General features: G+C 51.8%; 1 protein-coding gene across 4 annotated transcripts in view; it reads right to left on the bottom strand.

Moving 5' to 3' along the window:
- Positions 1–24310, bottom strand: part of TRIO (trio Rho guanine nucleotide exchange factor) — a 362249-nt gene that overhangs the window by 4573 nt on the left and 333366 nt on the right. For 3 of the 4 annotated variants that reach the window (XM_055422251.2, XM_055422253.2, XM_055422252.2), the window contains exons 41-55: positions 23371–23440; positions 21040–21129; positions 19475–19567; positions 18696–18746; positions 18410–18487; positions 17281–17472; positions 15350–15527; positions 12092–12894; positions 7944–8191; positions 6101–6239; positions 5090–5117; positions 4728–4890; positions 4377–4498; positions 3097–3175; positions 952–1152 (exon numbers count right to left, since the gene is read on the bottom strand). In XM_055422251.2, coding sequence (XP_055278226.2) covers positions 952–1152; positions 3097–3175; positions 4377–4498; positions 4728–4890; positions 5090–5117; positions 6101–6239; positions 7944–8191; positions 12092–12894; positions 15350–15527; positions 17281–17472; positions 18410–18487; positions 18696–18746; positions 19475–19567; positions 21040–21129; positions 23371–23440 — 2535 coding nt within the window. Of the gene's footprint in view, positions 1–951; positions 1153–3096; positions 3176–4376; positions 4499–4727; positions 4891–5089; positions 5118–6100; positions 6240–7943; positions 11638–12091; positions 12895–15349; positions 15528–17280; positions 17473–18409; positions 18488–18695; positions 18747–19474; positions 19568–21039; positions 21130–23370; positions 23441–24310 lie in introns of those variants that run through there. The other variant, XM_055422254.2, reaches the window with a different exon arrangement.

Here is a 24310-nt window from a genome sequence, read left to right as displayed (position 1 = left end):
GAAGTCATAAATCCAAGTGAGTGCAGGAAGTGACTCCTTCTAAAAAGTAGGAATGGGGATTTAAGTAAAGCTCAGTGACAAGATGTTTCAGAGAGACCAGAACGTTCTAGGTGCTGGGCTCCCATCCTGGCTTTACTGACACTTTGGGCCAGTGATTCTGTGTGTCGGGCCGTCCTGTCTGTGTGTCGGGCTGTCCTGTGCCGTCGTGGGATGTCCAGCATTTGCGGAATACCCTGGGGGCAAAGCTGCTCTTGGCTGAAGACGCCTGCTCCCAGGTCGTAAGTTCCACACCCCTTATCTTTAAACGACACATGTGTTTACCAAGAAAGTACACAGGGCCTGGTGTGTGTCACAGGGATCCATCCCCCTCTACACAGCACTTTTCAGCGAGGTGCACCTCACCCTCCCATCTAAGCACTCTCTGCAGAGCCGGACAAGCTCTGGGAGGGACTGGACAGGCCCCAGGCCTGAGTTGGGAGCCCGAAGCGGCAGACAGGAGCAGGTCTGAGTCAGCCCACTCCAGGTGCCCCGCAGCCTGGCTTGTCCAGCCTGGCAGACATGTGGGAACCGGGCAGCCTGAGGTCACGAGCAGGGGTATGGTCTGCAGAGGTCTGGCCTCGAGGGAACCCGGTGGCATAGCCAGGTTGGTTGAGACCCCACGGGAGCCTGGGTCGGGGTGGGGGTGTTTGGATGCTAGGTGTGCACCTCCTTATCAGGCAGCTCAGAGATTATACTCCCCTCTAGTATCGCTGGAAAGCACTACAACTGTGGTCTCTGATAGGAGACATGTTTTCAGAAGTCTTGTGAATTCTAAAATCCCAGTTCCTATCCTTCTGAGAGAATAAACAGTAAGACCACTTGGTGTTGGAGCTGGGGGCTAGGAGGAGGGAAGGTGGGGGGGCCAGGAGGAAGGGGGCTGGGGGCTGGGGGAGAGGCAGAGCGTGTACGCACATCTCCAGGACCAGCACATAGCTGGTGGGGGTCTCGAAGGTGTCCAGGAGGCCCACCAGCAGCGGGTGCTGGAGGTTCTGCAGGATCCCAAGCTCGTGGGTGACCTGGTCGCGCTTCATCAGCTTCTTGTTCACAAACTTAGTGGCTACGGCTCGTTTGGTGCCTTTCTGATCACATTTCTTCACGACGGAGAATCTGCCCCTTGGAAACAGGTGGGAAGATCACTCTCAGAGTGCGCCGAGCGGGTCACAGAGGAAAGACCCTGTTAACCCAGGTGGACCGGATGCAGGCGGCCTCCCCAGCCGTGGCCCTGCTCTCCCCTCCAGCAGAGGGGCTGCGGTGGGACGACGGTCCGAAGGCAGCCGCACGCGTCTGCGACTGTCTCCCCCTCCTGGGGACAGATGCCTCCTGAGAAGGCGGCCATGTGCCTTCTCCACCCTCTGACCTCTGTCAGCAGGGACCTCATGACGGCCCAGGTAGCTTCCACCTCTGCTCTCACGGAGACCCTTCCTCACCGTGTGAAGAAGCGTGGAAAGGCCTACACAGTGGCTCCTATCACCCCACATCCCCCACTTTGGATAGCAGTGTCTCTTGCCATCACCAGGTCTGTCCTACCATTGCAGGACATGCGTGTGGGGCTGCACTCACTCGTCTCTAGTCTGTCGTTTCTGGGGCTGCATGCACCCAATGAGCCACCCCGGAGAAGCCTCAGCTGCACCCTGGCTGGATCCAGGTAACAAGACCCTGGGCCCTCGAGTCTGAACCTGCTGGCCTCGTGGGATGAGATTCGGGGCGGGGACTGTGAGGGACAGATGTAACTCTGTGGCTGGGGGCAGACTGGGAGGGGCTCAGCCCGATGTGTCGGTCAGTCGTCTGTCATGCCCGTCAGTCCTCTGTCGCCACACGGGGCAGTGGGCACGCTACTTGGGGGTTCTCCTCCCACAGACCGTGCCATGCCATGCTTAAGTCACTTCAGTCGTGTCCAACCCATGGACTGTAGCCTGTCAGGCTCCTCTGTCCATGGGATTCTCCAGGCAAGAATACTGGAGCAGGTTGCCATTTCATTCTCCAGAGGATCTTCCCGACCCAGGGATTGAACCCACATCTCCTGCATTGGCAGGCGGGTTCTGTACCACCAGTGCCATCCGGGAAGCCCCCTCCCAGGAACAGGTGGAGTCTATTTTCCCTTGAATCTGGGCTGGCAGGTGGCTGGCTCCATCCACAGACTATGGAGAGAACGCTGCTGTTGGGCCCCGAGAGGCTGCAGCTCCTGCTTCTGGCTCCTGGGATGCTCTGCCATCACACCAGGAAGCCTGGGGTGGACCTCTGCGTGCAGAGAGGGTGGCCAGGTGATTGAGCCCAGGAGGGACCAAGGGAGTAATTGCCTTGTCAGGGGCACGTGGCACAAAGTGATATCTCGTTGCTCCGGACAGCAGGGCTGAGCCTCGTGTGGCGACAGAAGCCTGACAGGCATGATAGACAATTGACTGACACATCGGGCTCATCCACACAAGCGGCGCACAGATCCCTGCAGCTGGCCACTCCAGGGATACACCCAGGAAAGGCCACTGGGGTGTACCCCTGGCTGCTGGGGGGCTTCCCGGGAAGCTTTTAAATAGGGACAAGCTGGGCAGTCATGCTTCTGACCCCCCTCCTGCCACGTGATGTCCTGCCAGCCTAAGCCCTGGCTGCCACCTGCAGAGAAACACCCCTCTGGATCAAAGCCCCTTCTTGGTTCGTGCTATAAATCTCCAGGCACCGCCGAGACCTGAAGGGCACCTTTAGTCTCCCTCAACGGGATTCCATGAACTACATCCTACCAGGAGGGGTCTGAGCGACTCTTCCCAGGATTCTCCTGAGGACGGGGCATAGCCAGTGCCGCCCTGGACACATAGCCGGAGTGACTCCATCACGTCACTGGACGGCTCATGGTACAAAGCCTTAACTCTCACTGGGCGCCTGCACTGGACATGTTCTCTTACTTCCTCAGTACTTAATATCTAAAAGCAGCTACAGCTACACTCCAGATGCAAAACGCCTAACTTCCAACTGCTGGCAGAATGTGCCAACTCTCTCTGTGTGCTCCTACGGAGCTCTGTCTCTTGCGCTGCTGGCTTGGGAGGGGCCCCAGGTGTGCCGCTGTACCTGCCGAGCTCAGCCACCTCGCTGTAGAAGCAGTCAAAGTTGTCCTTCCAGGTCACCACGATGCCATCACTCCCTGGACCTGCAAGAGAGAAGCATCTCCCTGAGCCTGGTGAGCGGGACGCCTCTTGGGTGGAGACTGGAGCCCTGTGTTCAACACGGCAGTCGGAGGGGCTGCTAAGGGTCTGAACTGAGGCTCGAGGACAGAGATGGGCCAGAAGAATAAGGTCCACGCTGCATGTGTGCTGGGACTCAGTTTGAGCCAAAGACAGCTTTAAGCGACGGAAATGAACACACGCTTGCTTTTCCATTATCTTTCCACTAGCGTGTCCATAAGCCTATTGGAATAGTCTTCTGTCTCTCTAAACTCCCTTGCACTGATGACTTACTAAAAAAAAAAAAATCACCTGTATAATCTCTGTGACACCTTTTAAAAATCAGAACACTGGTTATTCTCAAGGTTTTCTCCTTCCTTTCTTTCTTATGCTGTGGCCCCAAAACACAAACCCCTCCTTTCTCTGACGTGAGGTTATGATATACAGGGTTAAGATACAGGAGATAAAAGTTCTAAGACAATTTTACATACTATCCACACATAGGGCACTCCTGGACTCAATTCCCCTTGGAGCTCTTCTAGTTATTCTTAGTTTTTTAAAAACTTACTTAATCCTTTAACTTTCACTCCTGGAAGCAGCTGCCTGTAGCTGGTGTGGCTGGAGGACCCAAGAGAAACCTCAGCAGCCCTGTACCATACGGCGGCCTCCTGTGAAACGGCAGCTGGGAATCGGACGGTATGTGATCGCTCACTAAGCATCTACATACATCAAGTGCTACAAAAATTCTAAAGGGCCTAAGATATGGGCTCTGCCTCCAGCAGTTCAGAGTTGAGCAGAGGAGCGAGATCAGGCCTTTTTGGGAGTGTGCTAGTCCCATCAGGGTCGCCTTGCACTCAGGGCTGGACCCTCTGGCAGGGTTGCGGGGTCTAGGATGCACATAGAGCCTGCAACTCCTCTTAGAGTCAAAGCATCAACTGAACACTCAGGGGAGAAGTTGGGAAACGAGAGTGTGTTTTGAGTTATAAGAGCACAGAATACCTTGCTCCCACCCGGAGGCTGGCATCTGAGGCTCACGAGCTCAGTGTCCATGGACAGAAGCCTCTGCTGAGCACCACCCTTGCCTGCGGTAACCCTCCCAGAGGCTGGCTGGCTCCATGCAGTCCCCGGGTGGCTTGTCGCGCCTCTCAGGACACATAGGCTGTGTGGGGGGCTCGGGGCACAGCTCACCTAGAACCCTCAGGCTGGCTGAAGACGAGGCTGATCCCATGTCGTTCACCGCGATGCACGTGTAGATGCCGTCGTCCTCGGTGGTCACACCCACGATCTTTAGAGCGGCCTCTCCCAAGTCGCTGCAGCAGGGGAGGGCCCACAACGTCCACAAAGGCTCGCCCCCACCCCCACGCCAGCCCCCCAACCTCTCTCCTGCGGTGTCACAGGAAACAAGGCGCTTCAGTGCTTATGGGCAATTTCAAGTGGGATTCCAACCCTAGCTGCCCACCCAGGGACAACACGTCCCCTCAGGGGAGGCGTCCCAGGGCCGAGGTGACCCAGGGAATCGACTGTGGGGGTCCCACTCACCTGTAGGAGATGCTGTAGTGACCGTCGTTGTTCAAGGTGTTGTGTTCAGGGCCCTTCCAGGTGATGGAGGCCTTGGGGCGGCCGCAAACCCGACATCGAAGAACAACGGTCTCGCCTGCCTCACACGTGACCTCACTCAAGGGAATGACGAATTCTGGGGGAACTGCGTGAGAAAGGAGTCAGTGAGGCCAGTTGTCCGGCCCCCGCCCGGCGCCCACCAACCTCCCCCAACAAAAGAAATGAGATGCTGCCCAGGCCCAGAGTGCCACAGAAAACCTGGGTCCATAGAATAAACTTGAGGGTCCCCAAATGCTCCCCAGACCTATGCTCTAAAACACCAGAAGAAAAAGAACAGGACTCACCGTCATATATGTAGTTGGGATTGAGAAGCTGAAACGGAAAAATCACACAGTTATTAACCAGATACACGAGCTATTTTGAGATATGTTGCTTTCATTCCAGGGCGACGGTTATTTTTTTTTGAAAGATGAGAGGAAACACGATGTGGCTTGCCTGGGTATCAGTCAAAATCAACCACACTCCCACTGCCTTTGAATGCACTGGGAAGCTTCGTGTCACCCAAATGTAGTTTTGTCTTCCTACTCACAAACACCAAAAACTGAGCGATGGCCCCTCTTCCCATCCTATGGGCTGAGTTCAAGTGGGTCCCTGGACCCCCTCCTTCTGCAGAACGGCCAGAGCTCAGAGCTGGGGGCCTCGAATTCCCCTCAGGAGACACTGCCTTGTTCTCCAGACAAAACCCGCACAGGTTTAAGGTGATCTGATTACAGGAGTTATGTGGGCTGGAGCACCCGCCGAGGGAATTCACTGCAGCCAGGGAACAGTGGTCTGGGCCACAGCTGCCCTGTGCTCTGTCTGCTTCTGAGGATCCAGAATCTGTCTCCCTGGCGGCTCATGTGGTAAAGAATCTGCCTGCAATGTGGGAGACCAGGTTCCATCTCTGGGCTGGAAAGATTTCCCTGGAGGAGGAAGTGGCAACCCACTCCAGTATTTCTGCCTGGAGAATCCCATGGACAGAGGAGCCTGGCGGGCTACGGCCCATGTGGTCTCAAAGAGTCAGACGTGACTGAGGGACTCACACCTCACTGGGAACATAGCAGCGTTCTTCCTGAGCCATGTGTATGCCCACTGAGGTGCACACCCATGCACCGGGTTCCTCAGAACACCTGAGCGTACCTGTGCCACTCTGTCCCCATGAGCTCCCTACGAAGCCCCTTGGGTCTGCTCACAGGGCAGAGGGAGGCGGGTGGCTGCTGGGCAAGGCTGGCCACCAGGTCCGTCACTCCTCCTGGGCCGGGGCCAGCCCCTACCGCTTCTTGAGGTGCACAGGCTCCTGGCGACGCTGTGCTCACCTTCACAGATACCTTGTTGCTCAGTCCTTCCCGAGACTTCCGGTAACCGTTCTCTAACTTGCCTTCCCGTTTGCCGTCTTTATCTTTTTTCTCAGATTTTTTCCTTAAGCGGAGTGCTGTGTGCCAAGATGTTGACTTCCTAGGGGGAGAACGACATGTTGTTAGTATTATGCCTTCAGAAAAGCTCACTGAGAAGCGTCTTATACAGGATACAGGATGACTGAGATTCGTTTAGCAGCAGTGATCTTTGCTAACGAAAACTTTTCTGCGATGCTCACAGATCAAGACTGACAACTTCTTAAATCAAGTTTTAAGGATTAAACTATAAAGATGTCTGTGATGGTTAATTTTACGTATCAACTTGACTGGAACTAAATATTTGGTCAAACACTAATCTGGGTGTTTCTGGATGAGATTAAATTTTTAATTGGTCGAGTGAAGTCATCTGCTCTCTGGAGTGTGGTGGGCCTCACAGCTACTCAGTTGAAGGCCTGAGTCGGATGAGAAAACCCCGGCCTCCCTGAGCAAGAAGGAATTCTCAAACATTCCGCCTGCACCACTGGTTTTCTGCTGGCCCCAGTGCAGATCTGAACTCACCAGTATCCATCGTACCTATTTCTCTGGAGAACCCTAGAACACGGCCTGGGAATATTCTTTAGAAAACCAAGTATAAAATAGGATTCTTCAACAGCGTACTAGAATAAAATATTCCCGTGCATCAAGGAGAAACAGGGCAAGGGACTCTCATGGGAGATGGGCTCTTTGTAGGCCGAACTCAAGCCTGGATGTCTCATGGGGTGTGGGCGCTGAGCCCAGAGGTTTGGGGGCAGTGCTGGAATGCTGGCCAGTCTGGGCTGCAAACCTGGCCGGGGTACAGCCATATGTGGAGGGGAAGGTGACCACATTGATGCGAGTCTTGTCTTTGGAGGCTTACAAATCGCAGTTCTGTATAGCTCCCACTCCCATAAACTGCCTGGTTGGCCTCTCCCATCGTCAGAGAGGCTCAGCGAAGGGCAGAGCTAGAAACCAGCACTTGAATTCAGGCTTCTTTACAGTAACGTTTAATGCACTAAATTTGGTTTCCGTTTCCTGACTGAAGTAATCAAGCACATGTAAGGCTTGATGGTAACAGCATTCCGTGATCTTTAGTTGCAGCCACAGCACGAGGTTCTTCACTGGTTGCACCCCAGCACGCCCGGTATGTGTTAGGGGGCTGTGAAATGTCCTCACCCCCCGACCCGAGACCTCTGGAAACTAAATACCATCATGCTCTATCTAGCAGCTTAAAAAAGCCGTGTGTGTGTGTGAATGCATATTATTAAAAGAAACATCAGAGTAAGGAGATCAAACCAGTCCATCCTAAAGGAAACTGACCCTGAACATTCATTGGCAGAACTGATGCTGAAGCTGAAACTCCAATACTCTGGGCACCTGATGCGAAGAGACAACTCATCGGAAAAGACCCTGATGCTGGGAAAGATTGAGGGCATGAGGAGAAGGGGGTGACACAGGATGAGATGGTTGGATGGCATCATCAACTCAACAGATCTGAGTTTGAGCAAGCTCCGGGAGATGATGATGGACAGGAAAGCCTGGTGTTCTGCAGTCTGTGGGGTCTCAGAGTTGGACACGACTGAGAGACGGAACACCACCATCGCCGCCGCCACCAACAGTTAAATCTGAGAGATGCATGCTGCCCCACCGTCACTATGAGGTTCCACACTGAGCTTAGACCTGAACTTGCTCCGCAGAGCACAGCGCTGCTTTCTCTCAATGGGCGTCACCCTCCCAGGGCCCCAAGGCCTCTTCTGCGCTCAGCCTTCGCCCTTGCCCCCCTACTCACTTGAGAGTCCCGTCAGGGTTCTCCATGATGACTGCGCTGGTGTGCCCCAGGACGAAGCCCGGAATCCAGCCCTCGGCTGCGGGGCACTGGTCAGTGGCGGCTCGGAACACCAGAAACATGTTCTGTTGATTGCTGGCCAGAATTTGAACGACCTCTCCTTGATAGACGTTGATCTCATCCTCCTTCACTGCCGTGTAGTCGTGTGTCACCAACATGGTGGAGATGTTGCTACTGCTGCTGCTTTCACTCTGAAGGGGGGAGAGACGAACAGAAAAGCAGAGCGGAGCTGAAAGGGGGTCTGAGGATGTCAAAGGGCTTGTCTGCGTGCCGACTATCAAGTAACTGACAATCAAGATTCTCTAGAAGCAATTTAAGGATAATCGAAAATGATAAGAAGACCACAGCGATGGCGAAACACTTTACTTTTGGAAGCTTGAGTATTTCAGGTCCATCTTCCTTACACCATCAAAGGGACGGCTCGTTCTCCTGTTAATGCCACGCGGGGTTCTGTCTATGTCACTGGACCATCATGCTTGTTTTAAAAAGCATTCAATTAAGAAGCTGCAAGGAATAAGCTCTTCAGCTCACTGACAGAGCAGATCATGGCAAAGCCTCCAAAACTCCCAGATGAAATGTTCTTTGAGAACGCGTTCCAGAATTGTGCCAAGCTGCTTGTATCCTTAGTCATTTCCACCTTTTTCCTTCCTAATAGAAGAACGTGGGATAACTGAAGAGTAAGCCAACCACTGCTCTGCTCTCACGGAGAGTTACTCTGCCTCCTTTATGCGTCCCGTGGTGGGTGGCCTTCCTATGAGCTCACATGATTCCTGGGTCCTGAAGGTGTGCTGCTGTCCTGGGAACGTTCAGCACTGCAGAGCAGCAGTGGACACGCTGGCCCCATAGCTCAGGTTTCAGGGACATCCCTGGCGTGGGAAAGTCTATCTTCCCCATATCTTGGCGTCCCACTGGGACCCAAATTCTTCAGGGCACTACTGTGTCTTTAGCATTCATCACACTGAGTGACATGCAGTAGGTACCCAATAAAGGTTCAGTAACTCAATGAGGTGGGGCTGCAGAAGTTAAAGATCATTTCACAAGGCCATCTGCTCAGGCGCACAAGCTGAAGTGGTGTTCGCTGCAGAGAAGAAACACAAAAGGTATCTGTCCCAAGCTGTCATTTACCAGGTGACCTTTGTTCCGTGGGAGGAGGAAGCTGAAACCTCCAGACCCTCGTCCAGTGCCTTCCATCAACACCTGGGACGTAGAGAAGGTGTCAGGAGCCCCAGCGCTGTGTTCTCAGGGGCTCCCACCAAGGATGCTGTCTGGACGGTAACGGCGTCCCAGGACTCCAATGACGCTGCCCTCTGCTGGACTTTTGGACACCTGGGGCAGGTCCTGGGTCGGTGTAGACACGATGCTCAGAAACCCTGCCACATGCCTGTCAGCTCTGGGCTACTGAGCTGTGTCCAGTGAGGACAGACTGGAGGAGATGGCTGGCCACTGTCAGGAGCCTGCGTGTTGGGAACTCCAGGGACCAGGGCTCTGGGCCCGCAGCGGATGGTGAACTTAAACACACGGGGTGGCCAGGTGCTTGGTCCCGTCAAGGCTGAGGAGTCCGGGACCTGTTCCTGTCCCTCTGGGATGCCCACGCTGTCCACGTCGGGCCTTGGCCTCCGCACACTCCTTTATGCAACTTTATCCCTTGAGCGTGACTTACATAACAGCACCCCACAGTTTTGAGACTACAAAGCCACATTTGCTAGAAAATGTGAACAAAAAACCAAATTCCGTGGCAGAGTCGTGTTTGGTCATGCAGGTACCAGCCTTGGTCTCATAATTTGAGCGTTCTACCACAACCATAACAGCTCTTAGTAGTTTCTGAAAACCTCCCATGCACCAGCCTCAGTATTAGGCATTTAAAACCCTATCTCAGCTAATGCTGTCAGACACCCCTTGAAGAGTGGGGGTTAGAAATTTACGGGGGCCATCCGGGCACGGAGAGGAGGCAGGGCTTGTCCTTTCACTGCTGCCTGGGGGCGCGGGTGGGCGCAGGGAGGTCGTGCAGCCATGTCTGGGGGCTGGCATAGTCACTGTCTGTATTGACACATCCCCTCCACTCTGGCTCTCCTCAGAACTTTCCAGAAGGTGCACATTAAAGGAGGAAGGGGGACCTGGGCTGTGGGTTAGGCACAGCTGCTGGGCTGTGACCACAGACAGCGTCACAGAAGCAGAGAAGGAGGAAGCAGGCTGCTGCCGACCCGCCAGGGGGCTGGGGCGGCTGGAACGGGCGGGAGCAGGCCGGGCGACAGCTCTTCTTAACTGGGATACTTAGTAAGAGTCCTCGAGGAGACTTTCGAATGCCCGTGCTAAGCCTCTAGTGGTCTTCCCATGGCTCCAGGGCATTTCTGTAAGGTGCTTAGATTCGCTTAAAACACTGGCAATTTCCCTTTCCAGCTAACTGAGCACATTAGCAACAGCGAGAGGCAGAAATGAGGCACCTTTTGCAACCTAAACCCTGCCAGCACGTGTGCTGGGCTGAGACGGAGCATCCTGGGGGCAGCCGGGGCTGGGGGCGGGGCACTAACCGTGGGTGCTTGCAGACACACAGACCCCAGCCCAGGCTCCTGCACTGGGGTGGGGGAGGCCGTTCCTTCCGAAACACAGCCCTCCTTGGGTGCTCAGGGGGAAAAGCATCCAGGTTAGGATGGGTTCAAGGACTGCTCCCTGGCTGACTCGGAGGGGGTCCCAGCTACAAGGCCGTGCCTGCACCCTGAGCATCACTGTGCCGCATCACTGGGCCTCTGTATCTTTTTCTCCAGCTGATGTTGGGTTCGGATGCCCACCAGCATACCGAGCATTTCAGAACGAAGAGGGGATGGGGGGCCAGGCTACTCTGCAGGACATGGTCAGGTACCACGACCAGGACAGTGGTGATGGCCACAGCAGACGATGCCTGCCTGGACCACTTCTTTTTGAGAGTGAGGCTGAAAATAAACGTACCAAGAACCATTTCTCAATTTCTTCCTCGATTACACAGAAAGATTGAGGTGAACAAAATACACAATGAAAAACAGGAGACGAGAATAAGGCCAAGTCAACCCAACCAAGGCATTAAAGAAAAGTCCAGAGGAAAGAGACAAACATGCAAAAGCCAGATTGCTTTCTTTTTTTTGGATAAAGAGACAACAGACCCCTTTCAGGGGAAATGTATTTAAAAATTTATAAAAGGATCAAATATACACTCATGAGAACAGTTCTATTCCCTCACCGCATGCTTTCAGGGAGGTGTTATGGATTGGATTCATCAGCCCGGGTAGGAAACACGGGAGGACAGTGAGGAAGCCACAGGATGGGAGGGGGAAGACCCACCACCGCAACCCTGGGGCTGAGAACGGACAGACCAGCGAGGCCCCGCAGCGCCCCCTGCTGGACAGAGCCTGGCGCCTCCATTCCAGCCTGCCCGCGCCTCCGCTCCCAGCCGCCGGCCAGAGCTCAGCATCCGGAGGCCCTTAAAGCAGTCTCTCTTCCAGTGAATCGTGTGCATCTGTTTTTGTTTTTGGGTGGTGGGGGGGAAGGGCAAACTTTTCCACTGGAGAGATTCCTTCCCCTCATTGTGCCCGCTGAGTTTGCTTTGAGGTGCTGTTGGACATTTCTTGAGTTTTTTTGTTTTTTTCCAGCAGATGAGTCAAAAACGCTGCAAAGATTAATTTAAGGCATAAAAGGGCACAACCAAGCGCTGAGCAGAAAGCTTAGAGTGTATACAGGTTTCAGTTTACGCAGGAGGTAGACGGCAGGACACGGACCCCTCTTTAAAAAAAAAAGTGCGAGGCGAGAGAGAGAGGAAGTTCCAAGATACTCGGCTGGTCGGAAGATGTGAAAAGCTCAGAGATGCTGCACTCATTCGGAAGGTTAATAATGGTCTGCGTTCCCCGTGGTTAGCGGACACAAAGCAAGGAGCGAGTTAGTAGAGACCCGGGGCGCGCCGTCCGCCGGGAGCAGGTTAGCGGGCGTCCCCCGCCGAGTCCGGGCGCGGGAGGCCGAGGAGGAGCCGGTGGAGCCCGGAGTTAGTACGAGGACAGCGGCGGCCAGGCGGGAGGTTTAGAAGAGCCGCGGGACAGAGGCGGGCGCAGGCGGCCGGGCGCGCTTACCCCGTTGCTCTGGGTGGACTGCACGGACTGCTCGCTGGCCGAGGAGCACGTGCTCATGCGGTCCGCGTCCTTGCCGGGGGCCGCGTGGCGCCGCGCCTGCCGCTGCAGTGAGTCGCTGTCCCCCGGGAAGGTGAAGGAGCCGGGCCGGCTGGCGGGGGAGGCGGGCACGGAGCTCCAGAAGGAGCCCCCCTTCTGCAGGGGGCTGCTGGGGGGCAAGGGCTCCTTGCCCAACGGAGAGGGGGACGCGGCGGCGGCGGCCAGAGGTGAGTGAAGGGGCGAGGGGGCCCCGGGCCTGGCCTTGCCCAGCGGCAGGGGGCCCGGGCCGCTCCGCGGCGCCTCCCTGGTGGCTCCGTCCTGCAGCGGCGCGCCCCCGGACGCCTTCCGGGGGCTCTCCAGCACCTTCATCTTGGGGATCGGCTCGGCGTCTCGCTCGGGACCTTCGGGCTCGCTGCCGGGGGGCGCCCTGCCGGCAGGGCCAGCGCCGGCCTCCGGGGCGGGGCTGCGGCTGGGAGGAGGCGGTGGCGGTGGCGGGCCCGGGGTGCACGTACCTGACATCTTGTCTGCCTCTGCCTGGCTCGAGGCTGCAGAGGAGACCAGCACGGGGGAGTGGTGTCTGACGGGCTGGGGGATCCGGGAGGGTCTGCTTCTGCTCGAGCTGCCACTGCCGCCGCCGCCAGGGCCGCCCCCGCCGCTGCTGTGGTTGCTGCCGCCGCCCCCGCCGCTGGGGGCCCCGCCGCCGCCGCCCCCACCGCCGCCGCTGCCCCCGCTGTGGTTCCTCTGATATTCGATGGGTGATGTCAAGGCTGCAAGGCACGGGAGAGACTCTATGAGGGCACCGAGGATGGGACCGTCACACGGGCGAAGGGGAGGAGGGGGCACGATGACCTGAAAGGGAGGGCTAGCTTAGTGCCCCAGGCTCACATCACCGGGGAGGGGGGGCACCATCGCCCAGTCACCCGGATCCGGGGACACCCCCCCATACTCCAGGCCGCGAGGGGCCTGGCTCCACCCACCAGGGAAGGAAAAGGAAAAGGTCTTGGATGTAACTGTGTTGTGTGTTTAGTCGCTCTGCGTGTCTCACTCTTGCCAGCCCACGGACTGCAGCCCGCCAGGCTCCTCTGTCCCTGGGATTCTCCAGGCAAGAGTACTGTTAAGTACGAACGAGTTAAACTGGTTCTATTACAGCGGTCTGCAGGTCCCAGGGAGAAGGACAGGTGAACGGGGAGCAGGCTGGAGGAGAGGTTTCCTGCCCAGGAGCAGTGAGCACAGCCTAAACATTTCCACCCTGGGGAAAAGGAGAAGAATCAGCCCCAGGCATCCCTGCAAACAGCTAGGGTCCCCAGGAGGCCCAGAGCTGCTGGGGAGACTCAACTGGGGCTCCACAGGTACCAGCTGGTTCCCACAGGCCGAGGCGGTGTTAGGGACCACCTCGGGGAAGGTGCTCCACAAACCCTGGGGGGTCATGAAGCTGTCCCGTCTCTGGGCTTAGTGAGTTAACTATGGAAGATGCAGGCAACGTGCCCGGTAAGATATATGGGAACACTAACACAAGTCCTTGAGCGGGGCATGGCAACCCACTCCAGTGTTCTTGCCTGGAGAATTCCAAGGACAGAGGAGACTGACAGGAGTTGGACACACTGAGTGCCTAAGTACAGCATAGCAACACAAATCCTTGCAGAGCTAAATAAAACCTCTGTGATGTTGGACAGTCAGATGTAGCCCCTTCCTGCCTGGGAAACATAGGGCAGGTGTGAAGGAGTATCCTGGAGCCAAATGACCTGTGATGTGATAAAGCTGTGTGGGCCACCGCCCCGCATGGGACTGAGGGGAGAGAGCGGTGGGCCAGCAGGGCTGAAGCCCCCACTCCAGTCCTGACCTCCATGCACCCTTGGGAGCAGCGTCCTCAGCATCTCTGGGCTGAGAGTCCAGGGGTGAACAGCATGGCCCACTCATGCCTGTGACTCAGGAGGCAGCTCAGTTCATTTTAAAGAAGATGGTCAAAGTTTAGATGTTTCCCAACAGTTACATGTTGCGGACTGGCGTTCAGTGAAGCACTCAAAAACAACACATTTAAAGAGATCTGCATTCACTCACGGCTACGGGAGTGGAACTGTTCTTCTCATGCATGGGAACCGTTCCACTAATCCCCTAGCCCTAGCCATCCAGTTGTAACTGCACACACAAGAAACGCTCCGTCAACAGTCTGGATGGGAGCCTGGAGTTAACACTCGGCTGATCGCGTGGCCCGCGGCCATGACCTTGACCTTTCTCCGTGTGGCCCGTGGCCATGACCTTGACCTTTCTCCGTGTGGCCCGTGGCCATGACCTTGACCTTTCTCGCGTAGTGCCTGTGTTCCTGGCTCCTGAATGTCACTCGAGGTGTGTGGGGGGTTTATGTGACAGAGAGATCACAACGTCCTGTTGGACCGGGGCGGAGACACAGAACATGGCCATGGAGCAAAGGACAAAAACAAGACATCAGTGCGTATCTAGTTCTCGCTGAATTTTTGATGCTCTTCAGTAACTGCCAGAGTCGAAGGCGGTTGCCCTAAGGAGAAGCGAGCAGATTCAGGTCAGGGATATAAAAGTCTAACTGTCCGCAATGTAAGGTCAGTGCGGCCTCTCTCCTTGTGGAGAAGACCTTTCTCTGGGGTGGCGGCACCTCACTATTGCCCTGGGTCGCACTGTATTATTATGGTATCGCTCCTCTATAATCACTTGTGTCATAGCAGTGGGAAGGACAAAAAGATGCCTTGTTTTTAGTAAGGAGGGAAGCCTAGATGTACCATGTGGTGGAACATAAATTTTAAAGCTGCACACAAGAATGTCTCCCATCTCTGGCCAATTCCGGCTGCCGCCTTAGTTATTCTCATGCATTCCTTTCTCAGCATGGGCTCTGGGGCACACATGCCATGGCAGACCGTGGGACAAAATGAACTGGACAGTGGTAAGGGGCTCAGAGCCAAGAGCCAGATGGCTGCTCTGCATCCCCACTCTGCCACCATCATCATATGGGACCTGGAGCAAATTACAGATCCACTCTGAGCCTCAGCTTCCCCGTCTATTAAACGGGAATAATATCGGGACATGTTGCTTCGGGTCACTGGGAAGATGGATGAAGCACTGGTGGGCAGGTCTCCGTACTCTGTCTGGTTCACAGTAACTGCTCAGAGAGTCCTGTGACTACTAGTTGTACCTGACAGGAGAGAGATGAGAAGTAAAAATGTGTATGTTAGGGACAGTAACCACACACATTACCGTTTAAAAAATTGCGCTGGTTTTCTAAAATCTGGTTGATTTCATGGATCCACATCTGCCGGACACTTGGACTGGATGAGTGCAGGATGAAGGTCTCCACCACGTCACCCGTCCGTGATGTCAGAGCGAACTTACAGGGATCATTTTCCACGTTTTCCTCCAGGCAAAGGCAGCTCACCTTAAAAAAAAAAAAAAAGCATTATTCACAATGGCCAAGAGGCAGAAGCAAATCAAGTATCCATCAACAGATGGATGAACAATCAAACGTGGTCTGGATACACAGTGGACTATCATACAGCCTTGAAAAAGGAAGGATGTTCTGTCACAGGCTACACCATGGGTGAGCCTGGAGGTCACTGAGCTACGTGAAATGAGCCAGCGGGACAAAGTCCAGCACTGTGATGATTCCCCTTGGATGAGGCACTTAAGAATGTTGTTTAATGAGGATGGAGTTCTACTTTTATAAGATGAAAAGAATCCTGGAGACGGACGGTGGTGACGGTTGCCTGACAGTAGGGGCTGGACACTGTCAAACAGTTAAGATGGTAAATTTTGTGTGTCGGGAAGGTCCTCTGGAGAAGGGAATGGCTACCCACTCCAGTGTTCTTGCCTGGAGAACTTCATGGCCAGAGGGAGCCTGGTGGGCTATAGCCCATGGGGTTGCAAAAAGTTTGATATGACTGAGCAACTGACATTTTACTACGAAACAAACAAACAAACAAACTGGAGCTAAAGTGCATGCGCACAAAGTAATGTCCATCTTGGGTCAAAACGGAAACCACCACTCGGGCTGAGCTGCCGTTTCACCACCTCATTATCTCGGAGCTTTTTAATGAGTCTTCTAACTCAGGTATACGGGGATCACCAGGAATTTAACAAGTAAACAATTAACTAGAAATATTAATCTGCTGGGACCTCCGGTCTCCTCTATCTCACTCTGGGTTTGTACCTTTTACAGGACTCAGGGCCATTTGCAGTCTTTGTCTGTTTCTTCTGTCAGAGAGCAAGCCACCCCGGGGCAAAGATGGCCTGCCTTGTCCAGCCCTACAGCCCCCTGCCTGGTTCTAAGCGCAGAGAAGATTCTTGCTGAATGGAGAAGAGAAAAAGGTAAGCTATCCTCTCCAAATCCATGCCTCTGATTTTGAATAATTCACATGGTCCTAGAGAAGGTGGAGCAAAGTGAGGTCTTCTCATGGTGGTAAAAACGAATGCTGTAGCCACACATCCCCCATCAGTAGAGGAGAGAGTGAATTTAAAGGGTCTGAAATGTATTAGGAAATTCTCTAATATTTAATAAAGATCAGGATTTGTTGCTATTCAGTTTCTATCGTGTCTGACTCTTTGCGACCCCATGGACAGCAGCCCACGCCAGGCTTCCCTGTCCTTCACTATCTCCAGGAGTTTGCTCAAACTCCTGTCCACTGAGCCGGTGATGCCATCCAGCCACCTCTCCCTCTGTGGCCCCCTTCTCCTGCCTTCAATCGTTCCCAGCATCAGGATCTTTTCCAATGAGTCAGCTCTTCCCATCAAGGTGGCCAAAGTATTGGAGCTTCAGCTTCAGTCCTTCCAATGAATAGGCAGTGTTGATTTCCTTTAGGATTGACTGGTTTGATCTCCTTGCTGTCCATGGGACTCTCAAGAGTCTTGTCCAACACCACAGTTCAAAAGCATCAATTCTTCGGCACTCGGCCTTCTTTATGGTCCAACTCTCACATCCATACATGACTACTAGAAAAACCATAGCTTTGACTCTACGAACTTTAGTTGGCAAAATAATGTCTCTGCTTTTTTAATATGCTGGTTAGGTTTGTTGCAGCCTTTCTTCCCAGGAGCAGGAATGATTGGGACATGTCATCATTAAAAAGGACACATTTTTTCAGTGTACCGGGTATACGCATCAGTGCTTGAGAAAACAGGCAAACATGAGCTACCTTGATACTGTTCTTGAACAGGAATCCTGGCATGGAGAAGCCCTTTTTTTTATCCAGCGGCTCGCTGAAAATGACGATCTGCTCGAAGAGGAACACCCGCCTCTCTTTGCAGCGAGGCAGCAGCCCCGTGTCCTGGTCCGTGACCAAGAACGTGTCCTGCAGGAGCAGCTTGCCCTGGGCCACAATCTTACCCTGGAACGTGGAGAAGGGTGCAGAGGAACAGGAGAAGAAAACATTGCATTCAAAGTTAAGACACTGGAAATTTTGTTTTCTTTAGTTTTCCTCCCACAGAATGATGTATTTTCTTGTATTAATTTATGGAGCATAGACATTTCTTTTAGTATAATGAGGTTTTAGCGCCGAACAGAAAAATCATCTAAATAAAATTCTTGCCAGCTCGAGTGTTAACCCCTGGCCTCAGTTACAGTCAGAGACTGAAAGTGGCTGGAAGGGTATAGTTTGCAGCGAAAGAGCTTCTCAAGGGCGGTCCTCGGCTGGGTGCCACTAATGCCCAGGGTGGGAACCGCTCACAAATGCACAGGAGCCCTCCAGGAGAGCCTGTCTGTGTTTTTTTCCTGAGAACTCCAGCACCAGCATGTTAAACTAAACCCACTCCTCCAGTGAAACAGTGGGCAAGAAAAATAAAAACTCCCGTCTCCTTACTTGACAATCAAACTGGAAAAAAAAAACAAATAAAAAGATTCTGGGCTCTGGACATCCTCAGGATGCTAGTAGGTAGTACGTAATCTGAGCGGTCTGGCAACTCACAGAGAAGTCTGTGACTAACGGGGAGCCCAGGGACCTGGAGCCAGGCTCCTGGGGCTGACAGATGACAGATGGACGGGCCCCTGCTCGTCGTGCTGGGGAAGGAGGCTCACTCCTCCGCAACAGAGGGCACTGGAGACAGAGCAGAGGCCTGCCTGCTCCCGCCAGGAGGCGCTGGGCTTTGAGCAGAGGAAGGTCCCCCGGAAAAGCAAATCAGATGCACCCAGAAAAGCCGAAACATAGTATCACTCAGGATGAGGGACAGCGAGAGAAGACAGCAAACCAAGCAGAAAGGATCGGCTTTCTGCAGGTGGAGGTCAAGCATCCCAGACAGAGCAGCAAGTTTAAAGAGGAGCCACATTACGTCGAAGCCTTGTAGCCTCCCGACGTTCATCATGTCGTTGCAGCGCTTCGGGACGACGCACATGACTTCCACAGCTCTCTGCGGGGCGGGCGGAGGCGGGGAGCAGAGTGAGCCTTCGGTTCCTGAGGCCAGGCTGGAGCACTAACCCTCCAATCCTCCCCTTGCTCAGTTCCTCCCCTGCCCGCCCGCGAGTGGAAGAGGGCAGGCCCAGGGCTTGGCAGACTGCCCCTCCCCGCGCCCCCCAGGGACAGACTGCTTCAGAGACGCACCCAGCGGGTGTCAGTACCTCTAGTTCTGATGTATCCAGGCTGGCTTTTTTGGAATACTTGAGGAAGTCCTGTAGGAGGAAAACAGACAGAAGAGCATGACAAGGGTGATGCTCACACAGCAGTACCCTTTCTGATCAGCCATGCCAGCCACTGGGCCAGCCTCGCTTTTCTCTCCCAGTAACACAAAGATTACCCCAAAGTGGACTTCAAGCCACACGAGGGCAAAGTCAGACCCAACTGATCTAAGCAGGTCGTGGTTCCTGTTTCACCCCAAGACAGGCACTCATCTCTCTTTAGCTCCAGGTTCTGAATTTTATGTGTGAAGGGACCTCGCCACCTCCAACAGTCACTTGTGCCATGGGAAATGGCTTGACTTTGCCTTCAGGGGTGCTGAGGGATTTGAATCACTCAAGGGCAGTTGCTGAGCCCACAGAGAGGAACTGGCAGGGACTAAACGTTTAGTCTGAAGCCCCAAGGAGACAGGAAACCTGTAAGGTGGGCAAAGTATTCAAGATCCGTGGGGGGGAGAAAAAGCTCACTTTCACGGATGTTTTGCTTCAGAACCTGATGTAAACGAAAAATTGAAAGAACAGTATCAGGGTTTGCCTTAAGTTTTAAAAAAACTTACCTGGAAATATTGGAAATCAGAAACAATAAAACTGCTTCATATATATATATATGTATATATATATATTTTTTTTTTACAGAAAAGATGCTCATCACCTGCCCAGCCCTCTGGTCCCCTCACTAGTATCGTCCTCCTGCCGAGTGGGCTTGGGCCCCGGCAGAGCCTCACCTTCAGCAGCAACTGGTACTTCGTGATCCTCTGCACTGGTTTGATCAGCAAGTCCGTAAGCTGCAGCCTGTGGCCCAGGCGCTGCTTTAAGTCCTGGGGTTTCGGAGGAGGAAGAAAAGGATTTCGAGTGTTGTCTTTTACTCAGTTATTCTTTTTGACATAACAGTTTTATTGTCCATCTAGAAGGAAAACCTTTTCTGTTTTATGAAACCGAAAAACAATGCTTAACGATCTAGACATTGGAAGAGACTAATAAGTACAGAAGGTGTAACGTGATTCATAAGATGTGCTTATTGTTAATCATTTGAAATGTAAACTTAAGAATTATTGGGGCTTAAACCATTCCGCCCTCTGGCAAGACATCGCTTATATGTGGAATCTAAAATATGATACAGATGAACTTATTTACAAGACAGAAAGAGACGAGTCATAGAAGACAAATCCGTGATTACCAAAGGGGAAAGGGGGTGAGGGAATGGATAAATTTGGAGCCTGGGACCAGCAGAGACACACCACTATATACAAAATAAGTAATAAGGCTGCTCTGTATAGTACAGGGAACCACACTCGATATCCAGCAATAAACCACAATGGAAAAGAATATGTGTACATATAGGCATGCATATATGTATAACTAAATCACCCCCACTGTATACCAGAAACCAACACAACACTGTGGATCAACTGCACTGACTGCTGCCTTTTCAAAGGCAGTTTTCAGTCCCTGTAACTGAGGAATGTTAGCTACACGGCAGCAGAGACAAGAGAAGAGAGGCCACAGTGCACACAACCCACCAGTGTTGTGCCGCCGCTCACATCGGAGCTTTCTGAGCTGCTTTTCAAAGCATCTTCTGTGCTTGCCTAAAAAGGCCTTTTTTTCAATTGCTTACTTTTATTGATACAGATATTTTATTTCTAGGATAAAAGTTTAGATCGTGAATTATCCTGCATGTGAAAATGAGCCTTAGTTTGAAACTGATTTTAAAAACGTCTGATTTAAGTTACTCGTTTTTAAAAAAATAATTTTGCTTACTTATTTTTGGTGTGCTGGGTTTTTGTTGCTGCTCGGGCTTTTCTCTAGCTCTGGTGAGCGGCTACTACTCTCGAGTGGCAGTGTGGCCTTCTCGTGCCATCCAGTGCATGGATGTCTTGCTGTGGAGCACGGATCAAGGGCGCCTGGGCTCCAGTAGCTGAGGCTCCCGGCTCCAGAGCACAGACTCAACAGCTGTGGCTCCCGGGCTTAGCTGTTCCTTGGCATGTGGGATGTTCCCAGGCCAGGGATCGAACTGGTGTCTCCTGCGCTGGCAGGCGGATTCTTTACCACTGAGCCACCAGGGAAGCCCCAAGCCCCTGACAGTAGCCGTGACCCCAGTGCTCTGAATGCTGAGGGATATGATCACAGGTTGAATTTACACTCCCTTCTCTGGTTTACAGGAAAGAAATACAAGTTCAGGGCTCTTCTAACTGAGGCTAATTTCCTGACGATTGCTTAATCTCGTGGGAAATGAACTTTTGGAAATCAACTGTAACCAACGACTCAGAACTGCTTTGTAACTCAGTCTTACCTCAAAAAAGGTGTCAATGTATTCTGAGACAATGTGTTCAGACTTTGGTTTATTTTGACAATAAACTATGTACATGTGCAACCTTCTCTCCTAGGAAAGGAAGGCAAACAGATGGGTTAGAACTCAGGAAGCACGCACACAGTGTCAGCACATTCAGAAAGGAACTCTTCTTTCGAGAAAAACGCATGGTTAGGCTCTTGGGAGCACATTCCAGGTTCCTGATGCTGGCTCCAAAAACAGCCCTTCTTTATCCTTCCCTCAGATATATCAAACCCCACACTTTACCTGGGAAAACACAAGGGGCGGTGAAAGCATGCAGTTCTTTGTATTAAACCAAGAATCACTTTCCCCCCTCCAAACCCTGCCAGTGGCTCCAGGAAGCCTGGCTTTTTTTTTTTTTTTTAAAAACGAGGTTAGAAACAGCTCTTTAGTTTAAATACTGAAGGCAGTCTTACATACTGAGCCTTGATTTCCTGTACTGACCCTCAGTGTGCTGAGGCCCGGAGGCCTCCTGGGGACCCATCAGGTCAAACTGTTTTCAAACAATCCTAAGCTGTCACCTATCCTTTTCAGGTGCTACCATCTGCAGTGATGTGCAAAACCAGGGGTGGGAGAAACTGCTGGCATTTTCGCAAACATCCCTCACCACTACACATGCCAGCTTCAGCTACGACTGTCCTTGATGAAGTGATAAAAATTCATTGTATTAAGACTCAACCACGGGCTATACACCTTTCTAACCTTCCGGTGATAAGATGGGGGTCCCGGGGACACGTCTGCCTCATGTGAGAGCAGGCGCGGCAGCGCCCTCGTGTGGCTGAGCCGTGAGCTGAACCAGCTGCTTGTTTTTACTTAAAAGTCTCAAGGACTATAATTATTTATGTGTGGGTATCTGCTAGACCCTTTCCTGAACATGGATAAAATAAGCCTGTTGTTTCAACGCAAACAACCTTCAATGTCTATTAATAATGAAAATTGAAGCTTTCAAGCAAAAAATTAACATTTTGGAGAACGTGGATCTGCCATCTTGAACTTGACTATGAAAACGAAAGTGAAAGGCACTCAGTCTTTGCGACCCCAGGGACTATACAGTCCACGGAATTCTCCAGGCCAGAATACTAGAGTGGGTAGCCTTTCCCTTCTCCAGGGGATCTTCCCAACCCAGGGATTGAACCCAGCTCTCCTGCACTGTAGGCCGATTCTTTACCAGCTGAGCTACCAGAACTTGACAATACTTAAAAGATTTTTGTGAAGAGACGGGTGGTGATATGAACAAATCTGAATTTTTCTTTATTTGGTGGCGGGGATACTAGTTCACCATCTGGAAGATCTGTCTCAATCAGTGGGTCAGGATTTTCCAAAAGACCAATGCAGGATGTCAGGAGCTGGTGCAGGAGGGAAAGTGTCTCTAATAGCAAGATGGCTCTATGGCTTTCTGGGCAACAGAAGTGAGGTCACCAATGGGTTTGTAGATTCCATGTTGCAACTAACCTTTAAGAAGTTCTCACTTGAGTTTTGGTGCAGTATCTAAGAAAACTGTCTATAAATTATCTGAAAAGGCTATTAAAACACTCATTCCTTTCTAACCAAATATCTGTGTGAGGACAGATTTTTTCCCCCCATAAATTTTAACCAAAAAACATATCACAGTAGGTTCAATACAGAAACAAGATATAAACATGCATCTATCTTCTATTAAGCCAGACATTAAGGAGATGTGCAAAAATACAAAAGCTCTGGTCACTTTGAAAATATAGTAATTTTTTCTAAAAACCAAACCAAACAAAAAAACACACCCTTTATTCTTAATGTGCTTATTTAATTAATTTCTTATTGCCACAGCATGCAGCATGTGGGATCTTAGTTAACCAACTAGGGATGGAACCCACATCCCTGGCAGTGGAAGCATGGAGTCTTAACTGCTGGACTGCCAGCAGGTTCCAACATGCTTACTTTAGATTTACAAATATTTGGTTACTACATTAAACCTGCTGTACATCTAGGTACATCACTATCTGCACCAGACACTTCTTTGCCCAAAGACGTTTCCAAATGTTCCTGCTGCTGGTCTGGCTCTGGTCCCCTGCAGACCATCTTGGCCTATTTGTGAGCTAAACAGCCAACTCGGGCCAGGTGACTGAGAAAGCAGACCATTCGCATGTAGAAGAGCAGTGGGGGATTTGAATTCCAACCAGCTGACACTGTACAGTTTGATTTCGTTCTCAATATAAGCATTTCTGTAAACTGCAAGTGAGTCCTCCTTTAATCTGACAAGCCAATTACTAAATATGACAATACGGAAGAGAATATAAATAATGCTTCTGTACTTACATGTTTAACAAAAAGGGATCCTAGTTTTTCCGGATCTTCAAGGCACTTCTCCAACTCTCCTAAAAAAAAGCTGCAATGAAAGGAGAAATATTAGAACCATCTCCGATTTGGCCTTCTAATTTTAGACTGAGGTTTAAATTTTCAAAATAGTCTGTTTTGACATTAGCAATCTGGAAGTGTAAAGTATATGTTTAGCTAATACAACACACACTTAAAGTTTTGTTAGGACAGAAAGCAGAAAGAGATACAATTTAAAACAGTTTAAAAAGGTTAAGTCAGAGCAAGACACCTCTTGACTGGCAACCTTCCCTTCCTCTGTAATCCACATTTCTGTTTCATTTTTTCAAATGACTCAAATAATAAAATCTCATCTGAATACGGGGTAAAAAAAAATGCTTCAAAGCAGTTGGTCATTTTTCTTTATCTTGGTCTGCATACCTGTGAATTTCATATTCTTTCCATGGTCATTTTTAAGAGGCTCAAATCTGAATGTAATCTGTGACAGCTTTGAAGTTTTCTTTAAAAAATAAAGTTTTCTCAAATATTATCAAAATCAACTTCTAGGTTGCAAATATTAGGTCCCATTAAGATAAAACTGGGGCTTCTCAGGTGGTGCAGTGATAAAGAATCTGCCTGCCAATGCAGGAGACACAAGAGATGAAGGTTCGATAGCTGGGTCGGGAAGATCCCCTGGACAAGAAAGTGGCAACCCACTCCAGTACTCTTGCCTGGGAAATTCCACAGACAGAGGAGCCTGCTGGGCTACAGTCTAGGGGGACACAAAAGAGTCGGACGTGACTGGGCACACAGCACACACACAAGATCAAAGTAGGTATACACCACAGAAGCAAAACAAGACGACCGCTCTTCACTTTGTCTGGGCTAGAGTTGTTGGTGAGACGTATGCCCACCTTAGCTATCACTTCCATATGCTGATATT

This window comes from Moschus berezovskii, chromosome 18 (genome assembly GCF_049115385.1).
Source record: "Moschus berezovskii isolate FMDL1 chromosome 18, NW_MosBer_1.0, whole genome shotgun sequence".
Classification (NCBI taxonomy): Eukaryota; Metazoa; Chordata; class Mammalia; order Artiodactyla; family Moschidae; genus Moschus; species Moschus berezovskii.
The sequence above is the reverse complement of the archived record's forward strand: the minus strand, read 5'-3'. Positions and strand labels throughout refer to the sequence as shown.